The sequence below is a fragment of the Dysidea avara genome, chromosome 5 (assembly GCF_963678975.1).
Source record: "Dysidea avara chromosome 5, odDysAvar1.4, whole genome shotgun sequence".
Taxonomy (NCBI): Eukaryota; Metazoa; Porifera; class Demospongiae; order Dictyoceratida; family Dysideidae; genus Dysidea; species Dysidea avara.
Window position 1 is genome coordinate 4,975,915 of NC_089276.1, and position 19,520 is coordinate 4,995,434.

The following is a 19,520-nucleotide window of genomic DNA, read 5'->3' on the forward strand; positions in this document are numbered from 1 at the left end:
GGCTGCTATATACCTTTGATTTCACAATTCTTTTCGTCTTGGGGACAGCACCCTTTTTTTGTAGCTCAGCATAGGTAAAGGTAACGGGGGATATTGGTAAATCTTGCATTTCTCTCTTAAAATTTTACATTAATTTTAGTGCATTCTCTAATACAATTATTACAATATTTCATCAAATATTGCTGTGTTATAGGCTACAGGCAGTTCTATTGAGCACAACACAAATGATCTACTAGCTTCATAAGGCCACTTATCATTACTTTTACGCTCCAGGTCCCCTGCCCAGATTGCTGTCTTTCATTGCCTAAATTTGGTCATTATTACATATGACACAATGTAAGTTTTCACCATTATTCCATCATCTCAATGTACAATGATTATAGAAGTTATAAACTAACTTGCTTACATCAGGAAGGCTATACTCCAATGTCAGGGGAAGAGTATTTCCCTTTACTCTAATTACCCTTTCACTTAGGATGGTGATTAATAAAAGATCAAAATACTCTAATAGAGCATTCAGTGAACAGTCAGGTGCACATATGAGTGTAATGAATGAGCCACCCACCTGTAAACTAACTTCCTAATCTGAAGCATAAAATTAACAATAAGCAGCCTAAAAACTGAAGACTCTATATTATATTAACATCTCAATAAAAATCAACATATATGGGATATGCTGGTGTGTATAACATGCATGTGTATACATCTGTGTGTACACTTGAGTGTGCGTATGTATGAAAACATATACTGCACACTTAAAAAAATTTTGAGGGACGTAATTATTGTGGATTTTGTGATTGTTTAGCTGTCTGCGGATTTAAAATTAAAAGATTATCAAGATGAGCCACATGCTAAATATAAATAATAGATAATTTGAGTGAAAAATGAATAATGAACCATGACATTCATCAGTCTGCAAAACTTATATACCTTGAAATTTGTATGCACATGGTAGCAGTGAGATCACAAATTAAAGAAATAATTAGGAGTACAAGTAAAAGGTATGTGCCTAACTACATCAAACAGCCACAACTTTGCACATAAATACAGCCAACATCTATATTAATCTTTATACATAGGCTGGGTTTTCATCCATCTTGATAGATGAAGGAGTACCATAAGCAGGATTAGGAGTCATTTTGACATCTCGTGTTCCACTATTGGTATCAATAACATCATAGGCTGCATCTCCTTTTGATTCATTAAGTTCACTAAGCTTTACAGAGGTAGGTGAAGTGGTATTCTCAGAGTTACTTTGCCTTAAATCTTGTAGTTCCAGCCTGTATATATGCATAAATGTACATCACCTTAATATAAGTTTGTACTAGAATACCTAAGTATCAATAGTCAGCAAACTAATGGCTGACACAAGTCAACAAACATTGTAAACATAGCTACACATTGCATAATGCTGTGATCACAAACAACTCTCCTACATATTCAAAAACTTGTAACTGCTAAATACTGGCATAAACATTCAAAAAATTATTCTCTGCAGATACAGAATTGGTAGTAACACAGCAATAATTTTATGACATATACTGTATTTACTTGGTTTGGCTGCACCCCTTGAATAGTACTGCAGTGCAGTACTATTCGAAGGGTTTCATCCTTGCTTTTCAAAATAATTTAATTATATATACCACACCCTCGAATAGTACTGCACTTACACTATACTTCTATAAGTACTTATTACTAGTGCTTACACCATACACTACGATAGTAGGGACCACAAAGGAGTAGGCATAGCCAACGAAATAACATCACCCAAAAAATAGCCACAATTTTTCCAGACGACGATGAGGCAGTATTGGTTAGGTAAAACTAAACCTAAACAAGCTTTCAGATCGACCCAAAACACTTTCAACAAGTTGCTACGGAATTTTAAAAATAATTTATTTAACAGAATTTTCTACTGACTGACTGACTGAGTAACTGACTGAGTAACTGACTGATGCCTTCAGACAAGTGTAACTCAGTAACGGCTAAGGCTACGGGCTTGATTTTTTCACTGTTCGACATTGCTTCGGCCCGACAGGTGCCTTTTGGCATACCACAGTACATACAATGCATCCTTCATGGACTTACCAGTGTCCTCCTTTGTGTCCCATTCATCTTTGCTGACAGCAAAAAGTGTCAATTTGGCGGTAGCACGTGATGGCTTCCCTTCATAACGGAAATCGTCCGTATTTGTCATAGTGGCTATTTTGATAGCAGAGGTGCCATTCAAACAGTTCTTGATTCGCACTGCTGTGTAATGGGTTGAACATAGCTGACAACGAAACGTAATGGATACTTCACTTTTCAGACGATAATTAATATAACTGGGGCGTGCGGCACCATTTCTGTATGCGTGGATTGCAGAGGTGCACATGCTTTTCGAACAGTTCTTCATTCGAAATGGGTTGAATGAAGAAATGGGTTGAATGAAGAACTTCATAACGGAAATCGTCCGCTGCGTAACGGGTTGAACATAGCTGACAACGAAGCATATTGGATACTTCACTTTTCAGATAATAATTGGGGCGCGCGGTGCCATTTCAGATGTGGTAAGTGTGGCTTCACCAGTCATAATAATTTATTTACAAAAAAAGTTAACAAACAAGTATACAGAAAAATTTGGAATTTTCAACTACAGTAGGGACCATAACACATCGATAAAAAGTACTGAAACAAGCTGGAGTAGTGCACGATATCAAATCATAGTTAAACAATAAGAAATGTTATATCCCTACTGTGCTCAAGATACCATAATGGAAATGCACAGTAGGGATATAACACTTCTTATTGTTTTACTGTGATTTAATATCATGCACTACTCCAGCTTGTTTCAGTACTTTTTATCGATGTGTTATGGTCCCTACTCTAGTTGAAAATTCCAAACTTTTCTGTGTACTTGTACATATAGTATTCATCTCCATCTCAATTAAAGGAAGGTATAGTCCTGGTTAAATTAACAGCTGTCACATAATCGAAATTCCAGATATTAGTTAGTAACCTGACTATGCATGTGTAACAGGAGGCGTAACATGGCTGTGCTACAAGGACTTGAGTGAAAGAAAGGTGTTGAATAGAAGAAATAAGTAGCAACATGTTGTGATTGGATAATGTTATAGAATAGCAAGTAGGGGTAGGTTTAAAACATTAGCAGCGTACCCTCAAATAATTCTGCAGTGCAGCACTATTCAAAGTTGTATGCTTATTTTTGGTCAAAAAATAATTGAACCCCTGCAGCACAAATCAAGTAAATACGGTATCTTCAAACATGATTGTCTTCTGTAAACAACCTTAACAATATAGCAATTTAGTAGATAAACAACCTTGCTTTTTTTCTTTGAGTAAACAATAGAACATTCACCACTAAGGAAATCACAAATCCGATCACTGCAATTGCCAACAGTGCACCCAAAGCTGCTGCCATTCCACTATCATTTTCATTAGAGCTTGAAGTTGTACTTGCTATAATAAACAAACAGTCCTAAAAAAAGCTGTGACCAAATGTAGATAAAAATGTACTACGTATGCCAGTAATAAAGTATGGGGTCTACAGTCACCAAAGGCTATAATAGAAATTACTACAACTGCTATAAAACAGTCGAATTTGTATTCTATAAATAAATGCTTGGCACAAAGAAGGTAACATGAGTTGATTTCTGTTTTATATTTTTGGTATATAGCAAAATGTAAACTTTGTAATCTCTAGTTCAGCTGTATAAATGAAATGCATGTACTCTAAATGCAATAAGGTGAACGTGTAGTCACACTCACTCATCATATTCAGTGATACACCACCAGTAGCCATTACTAGTGGACTAGTGTTGATCACCACCTCACACTGCACTTCATTCTGGTCAGCTGAACATGGGCATAGCTCTGGGATGGTATACAAGTCTGAGTAAACTGCTAAAGCGTCCATCATAGTTGGTGACATATTGTTTGTCCTAGTCAGTACTATACCACTACCACTCCTCCATATAATATCCACACTACTGGTGATACCTCTCACAGCACTCACACTACATGTCAATGTTAGTGACTGACCAACTACCTGAGTGTTGGGAGCAGTGACAGTCACACTGGGAGTGGGTACTATAAAGTAATAGACATGATGTCAGTAACCAAATCAAAATCATTAAGTGTAGATTTGTATGGGAGAGTGTCAAGTGGCCAAAATCTGTGCACATGAATGGCATACCAATGAATATACTATAAAATCAAGAGATGACTACAATTGACTAATCATTTTCATGCAGCTTTGTGACTCCTACTAGAGACATGTCAAAAATCTCCACTAATTTAATAAGAATCTTCATATTGTAATACCCGAGAAAGTCAACACAACTACAAAAACCCAAAACCAGATACTGTGATCAAACACTATACTAGAAAATTTTTATTACACAAGAACCAGTACTTATATTGCATGTTTAAGAATTTTAAGAGGCACTTGTACTACAACTAGCTCAATGGAAATTTCAAATCAGGATTGTAGGAAAATGGTAATTTAAACAAGCACAGATAAGTTGCATTGCTGTATGGTTGTAGGCTAGGCTTATGCAAAAACTGTTCACAGCTAAAAGAGTGGGTAAACAACTATGCAATTTGCTAAGAAATGGCTGCAATGGTTTAAATTTGTACTACAGGATCACAGCCATTTCTTATAATTCACACAGCCTGTTCTTTGCAGGTCACGCTCTTCAACAGTTTCAATTTAGAGAATGGTTTACTTGTAAGAATCTCAATTTCAACTGATTTTGATCCACTAGCTCCAGTTGATGACATCACATTACAGGTGTATATTCCCTCATCTCCCTCCATCAGGTAGGTAAACTGGATACTGCTAGTGTAAGTGTTATCACTAGAAGTGGTTGGGTTGATGGTCACTCTACTATCACTTGTAATAGTGTCTCCTCCAGGTCCCATCCAACTGATCATTATTGAACCAAAGTCCACTCCATCTGTACTCACTGTACACTGAATCATTTGGCGACTACCCACCATAGCTCCTTGTACAGGATCAGGTAGTAATATGCTGAATGGAAGTGCTTAATGAAAGGGAAACAAAGCAATGTTACACAATCCATGTACATCATTAACAGTTCATGATCAATGTGTACTTTGGTTCTCTAAGGCAAAATACATAGACAAATATTTACAGATGCTATAGCTTCCCAAATTGAATCTAAACAACAAAAACCTACCAAAACATACTTAGCTCCTACTTAGCTAAAACATACTTAGCTTTATTACGTACAGTACGGCAGTACTTAATCACATACAATATGGTAGTACTGTATAGTGCGGACCCCTGAAACAAAATGGTGCCCCCAACATACTGCAGACAAAAACTATTGTGGAAATATTTTAATGACAAGAAACACTTTTACAAAAGAGTCTTTATGTATCAACGTACGTAGCATTAGAATAAAAATCTTTACAGATGCACCAATTAAAACATCAGTAAAATTTGGTATGCATATTTGCACAGCTCAAAGGGTTGAAGCTAACAACATACATCATACTTTTGCATGACTCATATGTGGCGCGTACATTTTAGGGTTACAACGACAATTTTCTCCCTACCTCCATCACTCTGTCTTCACCTATCATCTCTTGTTGTCATCTTCTTCACAAGAGAAACAATACCAAGGTATCAATAACACTTTTCCACATAATATAGATGCTACAAAATTTATTTGAAGTTCTAATGTTACTATAAGAAGAGGTAGATCATTAGTTTCACTACAAAAAAATAGAGCATGGTGACCATGACTATTGATGATTTATCACTGGTTTACCTCCACCAGTGGCTAACTCAAGATCAGCAGTAAGATCAAAATACTCTAATAAAGCAGTCTCCCTAATACAACAACACTTACATGGGGCATAACATAAGTATAGGTTAGGAACTTAGACCGAGGCTCTTCGTGGTTTTAGAAACCGAGCAAAGCAAGGTTTCTAAAGCACGAAGAGCCGAGGGTGTGGTTCCTAACCGACTTAGAAAATGTGGGCATTATATATATATCGTATGTAGGTGGAATTATATGTCGTTCGAAATCATCACAGTGTTAAAACAAGTCATGTGATCAGTAGAGAAGATTGAACGTGTTTTCGAATTAAAGCTTGTAGCTAGCTACATTATCGCTGCTTCTGTTAGCTGGTGGATCAAAACAGAGTGATAGCTACTGTGACAATAAAGTTAAAGCCAGCACTACCAAGGGTTTAAAGCATAGATAGTATATTCTATGTTTAAAGTAAGTGGTAACAGTGAGTAGATTGTTGTCAATGGTTACCAATACTTTGTCTGGTGCTAGCCTTCTGTGACTAAGCATATATATGCGATTTCATACCTACATAACTTTTTTACAAGAAACAATAAACATTCTACAAGAAAGCTTACCTATTTAGTTCTTTTATAGGGAGTCCATTTAAAGTACAGTAAAAGCATACTAAACAGGATTGAAACACTAACGGGCATTAAATAGAACTCCATTCTATTTCTGAAATTCTCCCTTTATGATAGCAAACATACCTACAACGTTACAGTGTAGCTCCCATAAATGAATTGGCATAGGTGTGCTTATAAAAGAAATGGAGTAGGTCAAGCTCTGTTGGTCTATGTGTTATTAGCCTGTATATGCTTTGCAGAACATGCATAGTAAATCAATGATCTAAAGTGAGATTTGCAATGCTTTGAGGTCTAACTGCTAGCAGGTTTCTAACTACGTTAGTTAGAAACCTACTAGCAGGTTTCTTCATGGTTTTTAAAGACCTTGTTATCTGCCAAAGATCAAAGCATACTATGCATAGCATTTTGTAGAAGTTATGTATTTTTGAAATAGCTTAAGGTTACAGGATACCCTTGCAAACCGGAAATAATTGTTAACCATATGAATCTTTTTCTTATGTAATTTTACACGTGAGATAACCTCGTGGCCTTTTGTTTATGAAGAACATGTAGTATTGTGTTTTAAAACAACATTATATACAAGAGAAATCTACAAGACGATGAGTCAATAAGTTCAGTCACACATTCCTGGAGGATTGGTGTGAAGTGTCACTATTCTCTGTAGCCATTCTTCGCTACCCAGGATCCAATCTCGTGGCTCTGGTATACATGGGATTTCTGGAGAGAGCAAGCTCAGGCAATATAGCACAAAAACAGAATTCTCTGAGTGTAGTAATCTTTGAATTCTTCGTCAAAGGGAATGTGCTCAATGTGGACATCTACGGTTGTTTTGAGATGAAAATACACACCACTTAGCTTTGGTACACAGCATGGCGAATCTTATTTGATGACAATAATCATGAGACTGCTTCAGTGATCTCCTGCCATCGTGAAAATATGAACAGGTACACTTTTTGCTTGTGATGGCATCGTCAATATTACTCTCCTTATAGTTGCGTGAGTTTTTAAATTCCACTACTCACCAGTGGCCTATGGATCCTCTACTCAACCATCAAGTGTGGCTGCTAACCATGGGTAAGTTTGAGTCTACGACTTATTGTAACATTGGCTGCTGATGATGATTGCTGCAGCCTTTTCTCATTTCAAAATGACAGAGCATATAACTAAAATTTATGACACAGAGTCAAAATAGGAACTTGTGGTTTACATTACCACCCCAGCAATCCCTTCTTGTTTCATGGCTTTTTTCAGCGATCCCTATTACCCTTTTAAATTTTTAATTCATCTAGTATATAGAGTTTTCTATATTGTGGCAGCACTAGTGGCCTACCCTACCTGGTGGACAGTTATAATGTAAAAATGATGTGCTTTGGAGAAGGGGCCATAGAGCTATACGTGCATTTTCTTTCTTTCTGTCAATATACTCAAGGTGTGTCGCACCAGCTTTCTTAGCCGCACTACATACTATCATGACTCTTGATGGTATTGATAACTTGTGAATGAAAAGTATACAAATTACAATACGAAAACACTCCTGAACCCATAGTTACTTATGTACAATCAAGAGTTAATAATATGGAGAGGAGAGTACATATCTAATGTTGTATAATCCTGTAATAGATGAATGTGCAGAAGTTAAATGACTTCATTTCTGCATAAGACTAACAGGCTACAGGCTAGTATATTTAAATACATGTAGTAGATCATCCCAGACATGACATCATCATGCATTCATCTTGACCAGCAGGAGTAGTGTTGCTATATTAAACAGCATGGCTGATACTTTAACGATAACATTGTGAACATGTCTGAAATACAAACAACAGACAATTAAGCACTGGTCAGAATTTTCAACTGCATTCCAGCCATGAGTCACCAACTTAAAAAGCAAAACCTGTCTTTGAGTGTTTTATAATTAAAGGAGCACCATCTTCAGTCTTCAGTGATTTGCTGGTTCAGTATCAAGACACATGATAGTGTATCGTGCGGCCCAAGAAGTCGGCGCGCCACACCGTGAGTATATTAACAGGAAGAAAGAAAATGCAATTTTCACACCTAAGTAGCTCTGTGATCCCTAATCCGATTGGAACCACATTTGCTAGAAACGTGCCGGGCAGTTAGGGGAGTCTACATACCAACTTTGAAGAAAATCGCTCCAGCCATTTCCGAGATACGAGCGAACAAACGTTTGTTTTAATTTCTTCGTTTTTTCTTCTTCTACTTCTTCGTTTCACACACTTCACAAAATCTGCTATAAAACACGAATATGTGCTCCAATCGGGCTGAAATTTGGCACACTTGAAGGGCTCATTAAGCCAGATCTCAGTACCAACTTTGGTAGGAATCCAATGAACATTCATGGAGTTATGACTGATTATTTGCGTAAAATAAGGTCGAAGGTCTGTCACGCCCACAGGGTAAACCCCTTGGAGGAATGAGTTGAAAATTGCTATGTGGATGGAGTAACCATCGTAGGAGTGCCTTTTTGTGGTTTGAAAGGAATCGAGATAGATATGACACAAAACCCAACCTGTGTCACAATTACGTGATCGATTGTTATGAATAAAAAAAACTATTAGTTTTCATGCCTACCAGGTAAACCGCTTAGAGCAATGAGCTGAAAATCAGTATGTAACTGGAATAATCATCATAGAAAGTCCTTGCAGTAGTACAGATAAATCGGATTACAAACCACTGAGTTATGATTCGAAAGGCAACTACGTGTAGCAAATGTGAGATACTCTAATAGAACAGTCATCCTAATAGAACATTCAGCTATGTTTATAACTTATTCCATTATAGAATTTTATTACATTGCAAGTTATTCTGTAGGGGATTCAGCTACAATCAGTTAATCTGATAGACAATTCAGCTACAGGCAAGTCACCCTGTAGAGAGTTCAGCTAGAAACAAATCAGAGATCAGCTAGAAGGAGTCACCTTGTAGAGAGTTCAGTTACAAAGAAACCACCATGTAGAAAGCTCAGCTGCAAACAAATCACCCCATAGAGAGATCAGCTAGAAGAAGTCACCTTGTAGAGAGTTCAGTTACAAAGAAACTATGCACCATGTAGAGAGTTCAACTGCAAACAAACTCGAGAGTTCAGCTACAAAGAAACCATCATGTAGAGAGTTCAGCTGCAAAAAATCACCCTGGAGAAAGTTTAGCTACGAAAAGATCATCTTGTAGAGAGTTCAGCAGGAAGAATTCACCCTACAGAGAGTTCAGCTGCAAATAAATCACACTGTAGAGAATTCAGCTACAAACAAACCGCCCTGTAGAAAGATCAGCTAGAAGAAGTTACCTTGTAGAGAGTTCAGTTACAAAGAAACCATCATGTAGAGAGTTCAGCTGCAAAGAAATCATCCTGTAGAGAGTTCAGCTATGAATAAATCACCCTGTAGAGAGTTCAGCTGCAAACAATTCACCCTGTAGAGAGATCAGTTAGAAGAAGTTACCTTGTAGAGAGTTCAGCTATAAAGAAACCATCATGTAGAGAGTTCAGCTGCAAGCAAATCACCCTGTAGAGAGTTTCAGCTACGAAAAGATCACTCTGTAAAGAGTTCAGCAAGAAGAAGTCACCTTGTAGAGAGTTCAGCTACAAAGAAACCATCATGTAGAGAGTTCAGCTGCAAACAAATCACCCTTTAGAAAGTTTCAGCTACGAAAAGGTCACCCTGTAGAGAGTTCAGCTAGAAGAAGTCACCTTGTAGAGAGCTCAACTGCAAGAAATCACCATGTAGAGAGTTCAGCTGCAACCAAATTACCTTGTGGAGAATTCAGCTACAAACAAATCGCCCTGTAGAAAGATCAGCTAGAAGAAGTTACCTTGTGGAGAGTTCAGCTAAAAAGAAACCATCATGTAGAGAGTTCAGCTACAAACAAGTCACTCTGTAAAGAGATCAGCTAGAAGAAGTTACCTTGTAGAGAGTTCAGCTACAAACAAATCACCCTGTAGAAAGATCAGCTAGAAGAAGTCACCTTGTAGAGAGTTCAGTTACAAAGAAACCACCATGTAGAGAGTTGGGCTACAAACTAGTGACCCTGTAGAGACGTCAGCTAGAAGAAGTTATCTTGTAGAGAGTTCAGCTACAAAGAAACCACCATGTAGAGAGTTCAGCTGCAAACAAATCACCCTGTAGAAAATTCAGCTACAAACAAATTGCCCTGTGGAAAGATCAGCTAAAAGAAGTTACCTTGTAGATAGTTCAGCTACAAACAAATCACTCTGTAGAAAGATCAGCTAGAAGAAATTATCTTGCAGATAGTCAGCTGCAAACAATTCACCCTGTAGAGAGATCAGCTAGAAGAAGTCACCTTGTAGAGTATTCAGTTATAAAGAAACCACCGTGTAGAGTGTTCTGTAATAAATATATGTATTATATCATGAACCACGATAGTGGGTTCATAATAGGGATCGCAGTGGAATTTTTGAAAATCCTAATAGAGCAGTCACCTAAAACCAGCCTTAGAAAGCAGACTCGAGCACAAAACAACACTCAGATGGCTTATTATCAAACACTGAACTCAGACAAATGGTGATATAGCAGTAAAAATGGTTTAGACGAAATTTAGAAACATTCAAAAATTGCGAATTTTACGTGAATTGTTCATATTATTCATATTATTATTATTATTTTGTTTCACTCGTGTACAGCCCAAGGCTTCCATTTTTTCGCGATAAAAACTACACAGCCTTACTCACTGAGTCCTTCCGCGTGTCCATGACCCATTAATTAACCCGTACTCCACAGATCGCTAACCGGCCTCCACCTCGATAAATTTCTAAGTTCTTCTTTGCCATTGCCTGCTGTTCCGTATACGGAAGAAGCCGTAGAAGAACAAAATTACAGGATCTTGTGTGCTCAGGGATGCGTATTGTTCGACTATAGTCTTTATAACATTAATAGATGGCAGATTGAAGTTGTGCAGCACTCTTTTACCTTACAAGATCGCCATAATAGGGTCTCTAGTGAGCTGCCCGTCTTCGCTACGAGAAGTCGTTCAAGCGCGCATGCAAGGCGTCCAGTTTATTCTTCTTCCTAGCCACCACAGTGAGTGCTTTGTTTGTCCATTATAGATGGAAGATAAATGGTAGCGCTGATATCATGGCTGCTTTTCACACGCAAAAAAGGTTGGGTGGGATGTTTATTACATCCCACCATTTAAAAATATTTTGTGGTCTAACCACATATCATCAACAACCCTCCCATGGTATCCATGTCATAAACAACTTACAGAGTGTGAAGCCTGACAGTCTTATATGGGAGGATTGTGTGCTACTGTGCTTATGTCACTGTAACTAGCTACTGTGTACATATTCTAGCACACTCTCCGATCAGCTAGTGACATTGACAGTTGCAAACATTTAGCCATGACCATGCTACTGTTGCTAGCAGGCTACACCTAGGCTTTCCAGGGCTAGAGCCCAGTATAAGTCCTGGCAATTGGAACTCAATATGCCAGTTTAAAGTACTCTTGCATGCATGGGTAATGACTGCCAAATCCCTGGTAATCATGAAAGACTGGCTACACCACCGGCCACTGGTAGTGTGACATTGTGATTTGTACATGCAGACACTGGCATAGGAAGACTTTTCGGCCAAGCCTAGCCATCTCTCATTTAGCTTGATTACAGGTTTTTGCAATTGAATTCGGCGACTTTGCAATTGAATTCGTCCCGTTTGCAATTGAGTTCGTCGCTGTTGCAATTGAATTCGTCCCGTTTGCAATTGAATTCGTCGCTTTTGCAATTGAATTCGTCGCTTTTGCAGTTAAATTCGTCCGTAACAAGAATGGCAGCTGGAGCAAACACGAAAACATGATGTAGCAGCTGCTACAAGAACTTGTTCAAGTACAACGGTAGTAAACAACTCTTTATAAGGCAATAATTCTTCCTCTACAGCCTATCCAGCAACATTCCAAACTCTACTACGCCATTCGTGATGGGTGTGGTCACTCGCGAGAAAGTTAATTAACTTGTCAGACAGCTATCAACTTCACGTACTACCAGCTTCAATTACCTTCTAGTGTCTCAAGTGTAACTCTCCATGGCATAAATAGTTCATCTCTTAATGAACGGGTTGGTTTCTTGGAGCCGTTTTGTTTATGACGAATTGTAATGCAAACGCGACGAATTCTATTGCAAAACCGACTAATCAACTGCAAAACCGACGAATTCAATTGCAAAAGCGACGAATTCAATTGCAAACGGGACGAATTCAATTGCAATACCGACGAATTCAATTGCAAACGGGACGAATTCAATCGCAAAGGCGACGAATTCAATTGCAAAAACCTGTAATACCAACTCACAATGTTGCTGCTGTATTCAGCCCTGTTCATACGTGCATTTATACAAAGGTGTTGTAAAGTGTCATCGCTACAATAATAGCACTACAGCTACAATGTATAGCTATCTCTTCACTACCTATTCTGCTAGACAACTCCACACCTATAATGTACGTGCTTGATGTATGCATCGTTATATCACGTGAAAATTTATGAAAAAAAATTGGACTCTACAGGAATTATAACACTAACAGTTACCATTCTTATAACTTGTATCATAGAGTTTCATTCTTGTCCTTCTGTTAGAATAAACACCTAAAACATCTCGTTCTTCTTCAAGTCTCCTGTGCTGCCATCAACACTATCTCCTGTATGATAGGTGCACAATCAGTAATTCTTCTGACAGGTAGGTACATGTAGCTTATATAGCAGTGTGTTTTCAGCGATGGCACAAAGTGTGACGATAATTGCTCAAACACTGAGTATAGAATAGGAATTAATGTATCCTGCCTTATATTTTGTGTGTGTACAAATGAATCAGGATGAAAATACAGTCTTTATGATAGATTACAAAATTAATATTGCATTAACATATCTAATGAGTTAGCCTTTTAAACCAAGGAGTCTCTGTTAGCTTACTACACTAATGTGCCAATTAACTTATAATCCATAAATGGATTTGGAAAAAAGTACACAAACTAGACATATTAAAAATTTAAAATTTAAAATAAGAAATAGGGATCGCTAAAAAAAGCCACAAAACAAGAAAGGATCGCTGGGGTGGTAATGTAAACCACAAATCCCTATTTTGACTCTCTGTCATAAATGTTTAGTTATACATGCTCTATCAATTTGAAGTGAGTCAAAATAGGGATTTGTGGTTTACATTACCACCCCAGCGATCCCTTCTTGTTTTGTGGCTTTTTTTAGCGATCCCTATTTCTTATTTTAAATTTAAAATTTTTAATATGTCTAGTATATATATAATTTATACATTTACTGATAAAATCAGAAATATTTAAAGTATTTAACATCTGCTTCATTTTTTCATCTTCCTGTGGTAAAGAAAAAAAAGATAGGTTAGAAAATCCCCAAAACCGGCCTATTTGGGGTATACAAATACAAAAAAGAAGTGAAATCTAATCAAAAACAGCTAAGCTGTAAAAAAAAGGTGCAGCCCCCAAAAAGACCATGGTGAAAAAAGATGTGAAATCCACGGTGGCGGCCAAGAAATGGCTGTGATGGTAGGTTAATGGTAAAAATTTTAATAACGACAATTCAGGTGAATTTTGTGCCAAGACCAAGCGGCACCAAATTCACCTGAATTGTCGTTATTAAAACTTTTACCATCACAGCCATTTCTTGGCCGCCATCTTGGATTAAACATCTTTTTTCACCATGGCCTTTTTGGGGGCCGTACCTTTTTTTACAGCTTAGCTGTTTTTGATTAGATAGAATAATATTCTTGAACATTCTTCGCCATACAGCTAAACTAATTGCAATAAGGAAACAAATACTAGAAATCTATACATTACACAGAAAAGAAGCCATTTAACTTCTGCATGATTATCTATTACACGACCATACAGCGTTAGATACTCTCCACTCAATATTACTCATCTCCATAATTGTGACTAGAGTTTGGAAAAAAGATCCAAATTGCACATTAGAAGTTTCGAGATAAACGGTTATAAATAATTCAAGTCAGCATAACTTGCCAAGGATAGCAAGCACACGTATGAAATTTACACAAAAGATGCATCAATCATTACCTTTCAGGCCACTTCCAGCACTTGTAGTTGCTTGTAGAGTTTCCTGCCAAATAAGATAGAAAATCTGAGCAGTTGGACGAGCAAAGTAGTATCACGAGTGCTCACAAAGGGGTGGAGGGTAGGGGGTGCTGGGGAGGGTAAGAGATAGATTACAAAATGGAGGCAGACCACGATGGGAGTCTAGACACGAGATTACAAGGCTGCGCTGGCTAGTGGCTGATATGTAGCAAAATCAACAGAAAAAATGTCTGGCCAACATTATCAGGCTGTCCACCAGTAATGCACTGATTCTTGCCAAGACAGGTCCTTCACAAGGCCAGAAACCACCATTCGAGCTCTCCACATCACCCAGAAAAGACGTCTGTTATAACCAGCCTCAAGTAGTTTGAGTAGTATTGAGGGTCAAAACCAGTAGTACGATAGTGTAGCTATCCACTGGTGGTGTTAGTTTGATTTTGCCTGATGTGCAATTTGGATCGGTTTTGTAAAATCTGGTCACAATTATTATTAACTCTTGGGTACAATTGACTGATGCAAGACATCATGCTCTATAGCACAATAACATACCAACAGTGATGGTCTGACTGTCGCTTCCAATAGGATTAGTCACAGTACATGTGTATGTTCCACTATCACTTGTAGTAACACTATTAATGGAGTAGTCAGCACGGAACACTGCCATACTATCAGTATGAGTCACTGTAGTGATACTACTGGACTGTACTATTGGACCACTATCCTTCCTCCATGTGAATGTGTCTGGGGGAGAACTTCGTGAGATACAGGACATTGTGAGGGGAGAACCAACAACAATTATTACAGTAGATGGTGATGGAGGGTCTATCATTGGAGCAGCTGTGTAGAGAGATGAAAGATTGTAAACAATGAGGTGATGGAGTACATATCAAGTGACTCACTTCTTCCACTAAGATACACACCCACCCTCATGGTCTGGTTCATCATTGAACTGTTCACCATGATACATGAGTAAACACCTTCTTCAGTAGTAGAGAATGTTCCACACAGATATAAGTTGATTACTCCAGGATAGTTCTGATTATTTGCTCCACGTACTTCAAGTACATCAAAACCACAAACTGGATTGCCAGTAGGTATTAACAATTGATTTCCATTTAAGTACCATCCACCCAGTACAACATTACGATCACTACCAGAAGGTCCCAGTCCAGAAGCACAACGAAGAATCACATTAAATGGATCAAGTGCAAAAGGTTGAGTAACAAATGAGTAGTCAGTAATTTGATTACTACTAACTAAATCTGTACTAATATTAGATGCTCCAGTCATTGCAATACCTTTTCCAGTTAAAATGATGTACATATAATAATGATTAATCAACTCACTATGTGTAAATCTGCAGCTTACATAAAAGTAGAATGAGACACAGTATACTGTCATACCATGAATAATATAATTTATATAAATGTAGTCCAGTGCTTCAATTTAAAACATTCCCATACAATTCAGCCAATTTTAGACTTGGCATTCCTGAGTTATGCACTTGTTATTAAGAACATTTTCCCCACTATTTTGCACACACTTCACAAAAACTTATAAAATACATATACATTTTTAAATCACTTTGAAAGTTGGCTAGAAAATTATGATATTAATATTTGCGCAAATTATCAGTGAATACAATAAACATTCACAGAGTTATATAATGATTATCTAATACTCTGGTGGTCACAAACATAAATAAGATTTTGTACAGTAACAAATTGAATGTAGACCATGAAAGTGATTTCTGGAAAATTATGTTGGCTAAAGGTTATTATTACTCACTATTTTCAGCATTTTAAAACATGCAAATGTGATTCTTGTTCATGATACAAACATTTTTCATGACATAACCATGACTATTGAAGGATGTGTTTCCAGTGTTTATACTAAGCAATAAATGGTTCCCAACCATGCATTGACAGAGCTGAAATAAAGTTTAAGCCATATAAACTGTGAGGAATGCATGTTTACACAAAATCAGCAGCATGATTAGCCTGAATATCCACACTCTATTAGCCATAAACCATATATCTAATTCATTAGGCTACTGAGGGAAGGGAACTAATGCACTCACTGGTTGAGAAGTGATTCTAAATGGCTTCTGCTTTATTGTGACTTCCTGTTAACAATAGGGTAGCCATATTAGATGCAGTTATAATCATGTACATTGTGTGGCCTGATTTGCCATTGAATGGCCAGGTGATTGCTATTTATTGCAACTCAATAGCATGAACTGGAAACGAGTTATGAAGGATTTTCTCTCTAGTATGTAAATATTTCGGTGTATTTTGAACAAAAGTTATTTCACAGTAAGTTTTTTAGGCCTAGATTTTAATTTTAGGGTAGATCTTTAGATATATTTTAATCCTTATTATATCACAAATAAATCAATGCATAATTACATAGCAATAGAAATAATGGTCTGACAGTTACAGCACTGTGTATCCAGCCACAATGACATACATAATTATGTGCATTTAGACCAGAGCAATCAAACATAATTCTATTCATCATGTGATAATTCCACAATGTGCATATGTATTAGTTAAAGTACTGCCACGAGTGCTAAAAGAAAATACAGCATGTTAAAGAGTGGGCAAGAGAAACATAGCACAAGGTGAAGTCAAGTGTTATGCTTCATCTCAAGACCACATTTTCAAGTGTTATATTTTTCACATACTGTAGCATGAGCAAGTCAGGAATCGTGAACTTCTGCCCACTCACAATGCTATAGCTACCTCAATATAGCATTGCAGTCACCAATATAGCACTGTGGTGGTATAAATTTATTCTGTATGGCAAATATAGCACTATTTTCATTTTAATCTCTCACTCCTAAGTACTTTAAGTAACATACGTACACTGTACAGTAGACATTTTAGCACAACAACAAGCCTAAAGCTCCAAGAACTCCACATCCCTCCTGTATATTGGCTATTTTTGGGCACACCTTTCACTTTAATTTAAAATGTGAAGAAAAACTAGAAAATAATTGTGGTGAAATTTGAGCTCAATCTCACTACTTTTCACAATACATCAGAGTCCTAACCATTGTGCTACCACTGCTAGCTACTAGCTCCCTGAATTTTTGAATGCAAGACAGTGTAAAACAATGATCTTTCCTATACTAAAGAAGATAAACCTGAACCCAAACCCTAACTGGGAGATTAGAAGATAAAGCTGAACCCAAACACAAATTTTGAATCATGAGAATTGGTTCCATAGATAGACACTATCGATAGACACTATCTATGGAACTGATTCACCTTTAATTTTATAAAATAATGAAAGTGTGCCCAAAAAATTAGCACTGTAATATAATGCTACCGTGTACTGGACTTTTATGTGATGATTGCATGTTGGTTTACTATTTTATTTTCTTGTCACAATATTTCCAAAAGTTAATAAATTTTCATGGTTGCAAACCAAAACAGGATTGTTCACAATTTTATTTTCATGGATCATGTATGTGTCTGGTCTACCTATGTGCTTATATGCTATTTATCCAAAAGACTTAATAGCTTAACTTTCTATGTCAAAATTTAGCTACAGTATACTATTTTTATCTTTTACTGGTTTTAGTGGGATACTATTCCAACATCCATAGCTAATATGCAAATAGTTATAACTTGAAACAATCTGCTTGTGGTCCTTTAAAGTTATAGTAGCCAATAAAGAGTCCTGTAATGGCTTTAATAAGTAGAGATCAGTCTACTCTGCTTTTCTACCAATTTTTGTTCCAGTAATTTTTTAAAATGCTCGATAGTATGGTTAGTATTAATTTAAGTTAATTGGTCGTTTTCAATGCATAGCTATAATTTCATCATGTAGCAATTGGTCTTCAAGAGTATCTTGGTCTACATTTGCTCTTCACAAAGCAAGAAGCTATATGTGACTGGCTGAACAAAAACTCATTATTGTACATTCTTCAAATTCCATTTTATTGCTTCTCTGTAAGTTGCAGAGTGGACAGCCAAAGTTTTAGCTATTTATAAATAGTCCTGGAGTTATAGTACATACTACATAGTTGCAACAGCAATAAATTCAATTTGAACAGCAACTATATGGCAAATAAATTAATATATCCATATTAAAGCTGGTCTCAGATACACGCTGAGTACTTTATTCCAAACTACAAAATACAAGTAAACACCGGGGTGTTTAAAACTAGGTTATAATTCTAATAAACATTGAAGTTGAGTACTATACAAGAGTTTATGTAATAGTTATTGTGGTCCTCAGGCTTTGGGTGTAAATATCAGCAAAATCCCTTGCAGCTGTGGTGTAGTGTAAGCGACCTAATTATCGACACATATCTATTATCGACAATATTGAAGTATGCATAACGTAAACGGTAATATTACAGATTAAACAAAGAGCAAAATACGTGGTTTTCTTTACTAGTAAGTGTAAGAAAGTATTTCTTGTATATTTTGTACTAGTCCTAGATCCTAGATACCCAGTTATTGTGAACAGTTCGGTGGCTTTTCACCAACTGCAAAAACCCGTAATGTAATTACAGAATGATAGAACAGCACAACAAAGCCAAACCTGAGTCATTTACACCCCAAGGATATCCCCACATTATGTAAAAACCTTTAGGGAATGCGTGAATTCCACAGAAAGCTAGAGTGGAAAGTTTCTAAATGTATCGATAATAGATCTATGAAAATGTATTGGACGGTTGATAATAGATTCATTTCGACAATAATTGATTCATTTGAGGTTTTACGCTTTTTGACGTAACGAGCTAATTACTTCTGCTAGCGATTCAAAATTCGGTTTCTATGGAGAGTGAAGAATGGTCTATCGCACAGTGAAAACTGGACCTTCATAGGTTGTTCACTTACAAAGATATGATGGTTTTGATGAAATGCTGACGATAATTGATATTTTACGCTAAGTGATATACATAATGCATTCACCTAATATAAAGAACTACAGAACACTGACTTTCTTTGTTTTATACACTAGTAGTTGATGACACATCGATCATGGTTTTAAAAGTGCGGGCTAATAGTTCT

At 36.9% G+C, this 19,520-nt stretch overlaps 1 protein-coding gene across 1 annotated transcript in view; it reads right to left on the reverse strand.

The window, feature by feature from the left end:
* Positions 1-856: 856 nt before the first annotated feature.
* The window catches only part of LOC136256627 (basement membrane-specific heparan sulfate proteoglycan core protein-like), a 123,999-nt gene continuing 105,335 nt past the window's right edge, over positions 857-19,520 (reverse strand). The window contains exons 6-11 of the mRNA XM_066049603.1: positions 15,390-15,788; positions 15,040-15,327; positions 4,728-5,045; positions 3,769-4,089; positions 3,321-3,459; positions 857-1,280 (exon numbers count right to left, since the gene is read on the reverse strand). Coding sequence (XP_065905675.1) covers positions 1,070-1,280; positions 3,321-3,459; positions 3,769-4,089; positions 4,728-5,045; positions 15,040-15,327; positions 15,390-15,788 — 1,676 coding nt within the window. The 3' untranslated portion in view covers positions 857-1,069. The remainder of the gene's footprint in view (positions 1,281-3,320; positions 3,460-3,768; positions 4,090-4,727; positions 5,046-15,039; positions 15,328-15,389; positions 15,789-19,520) is intronic.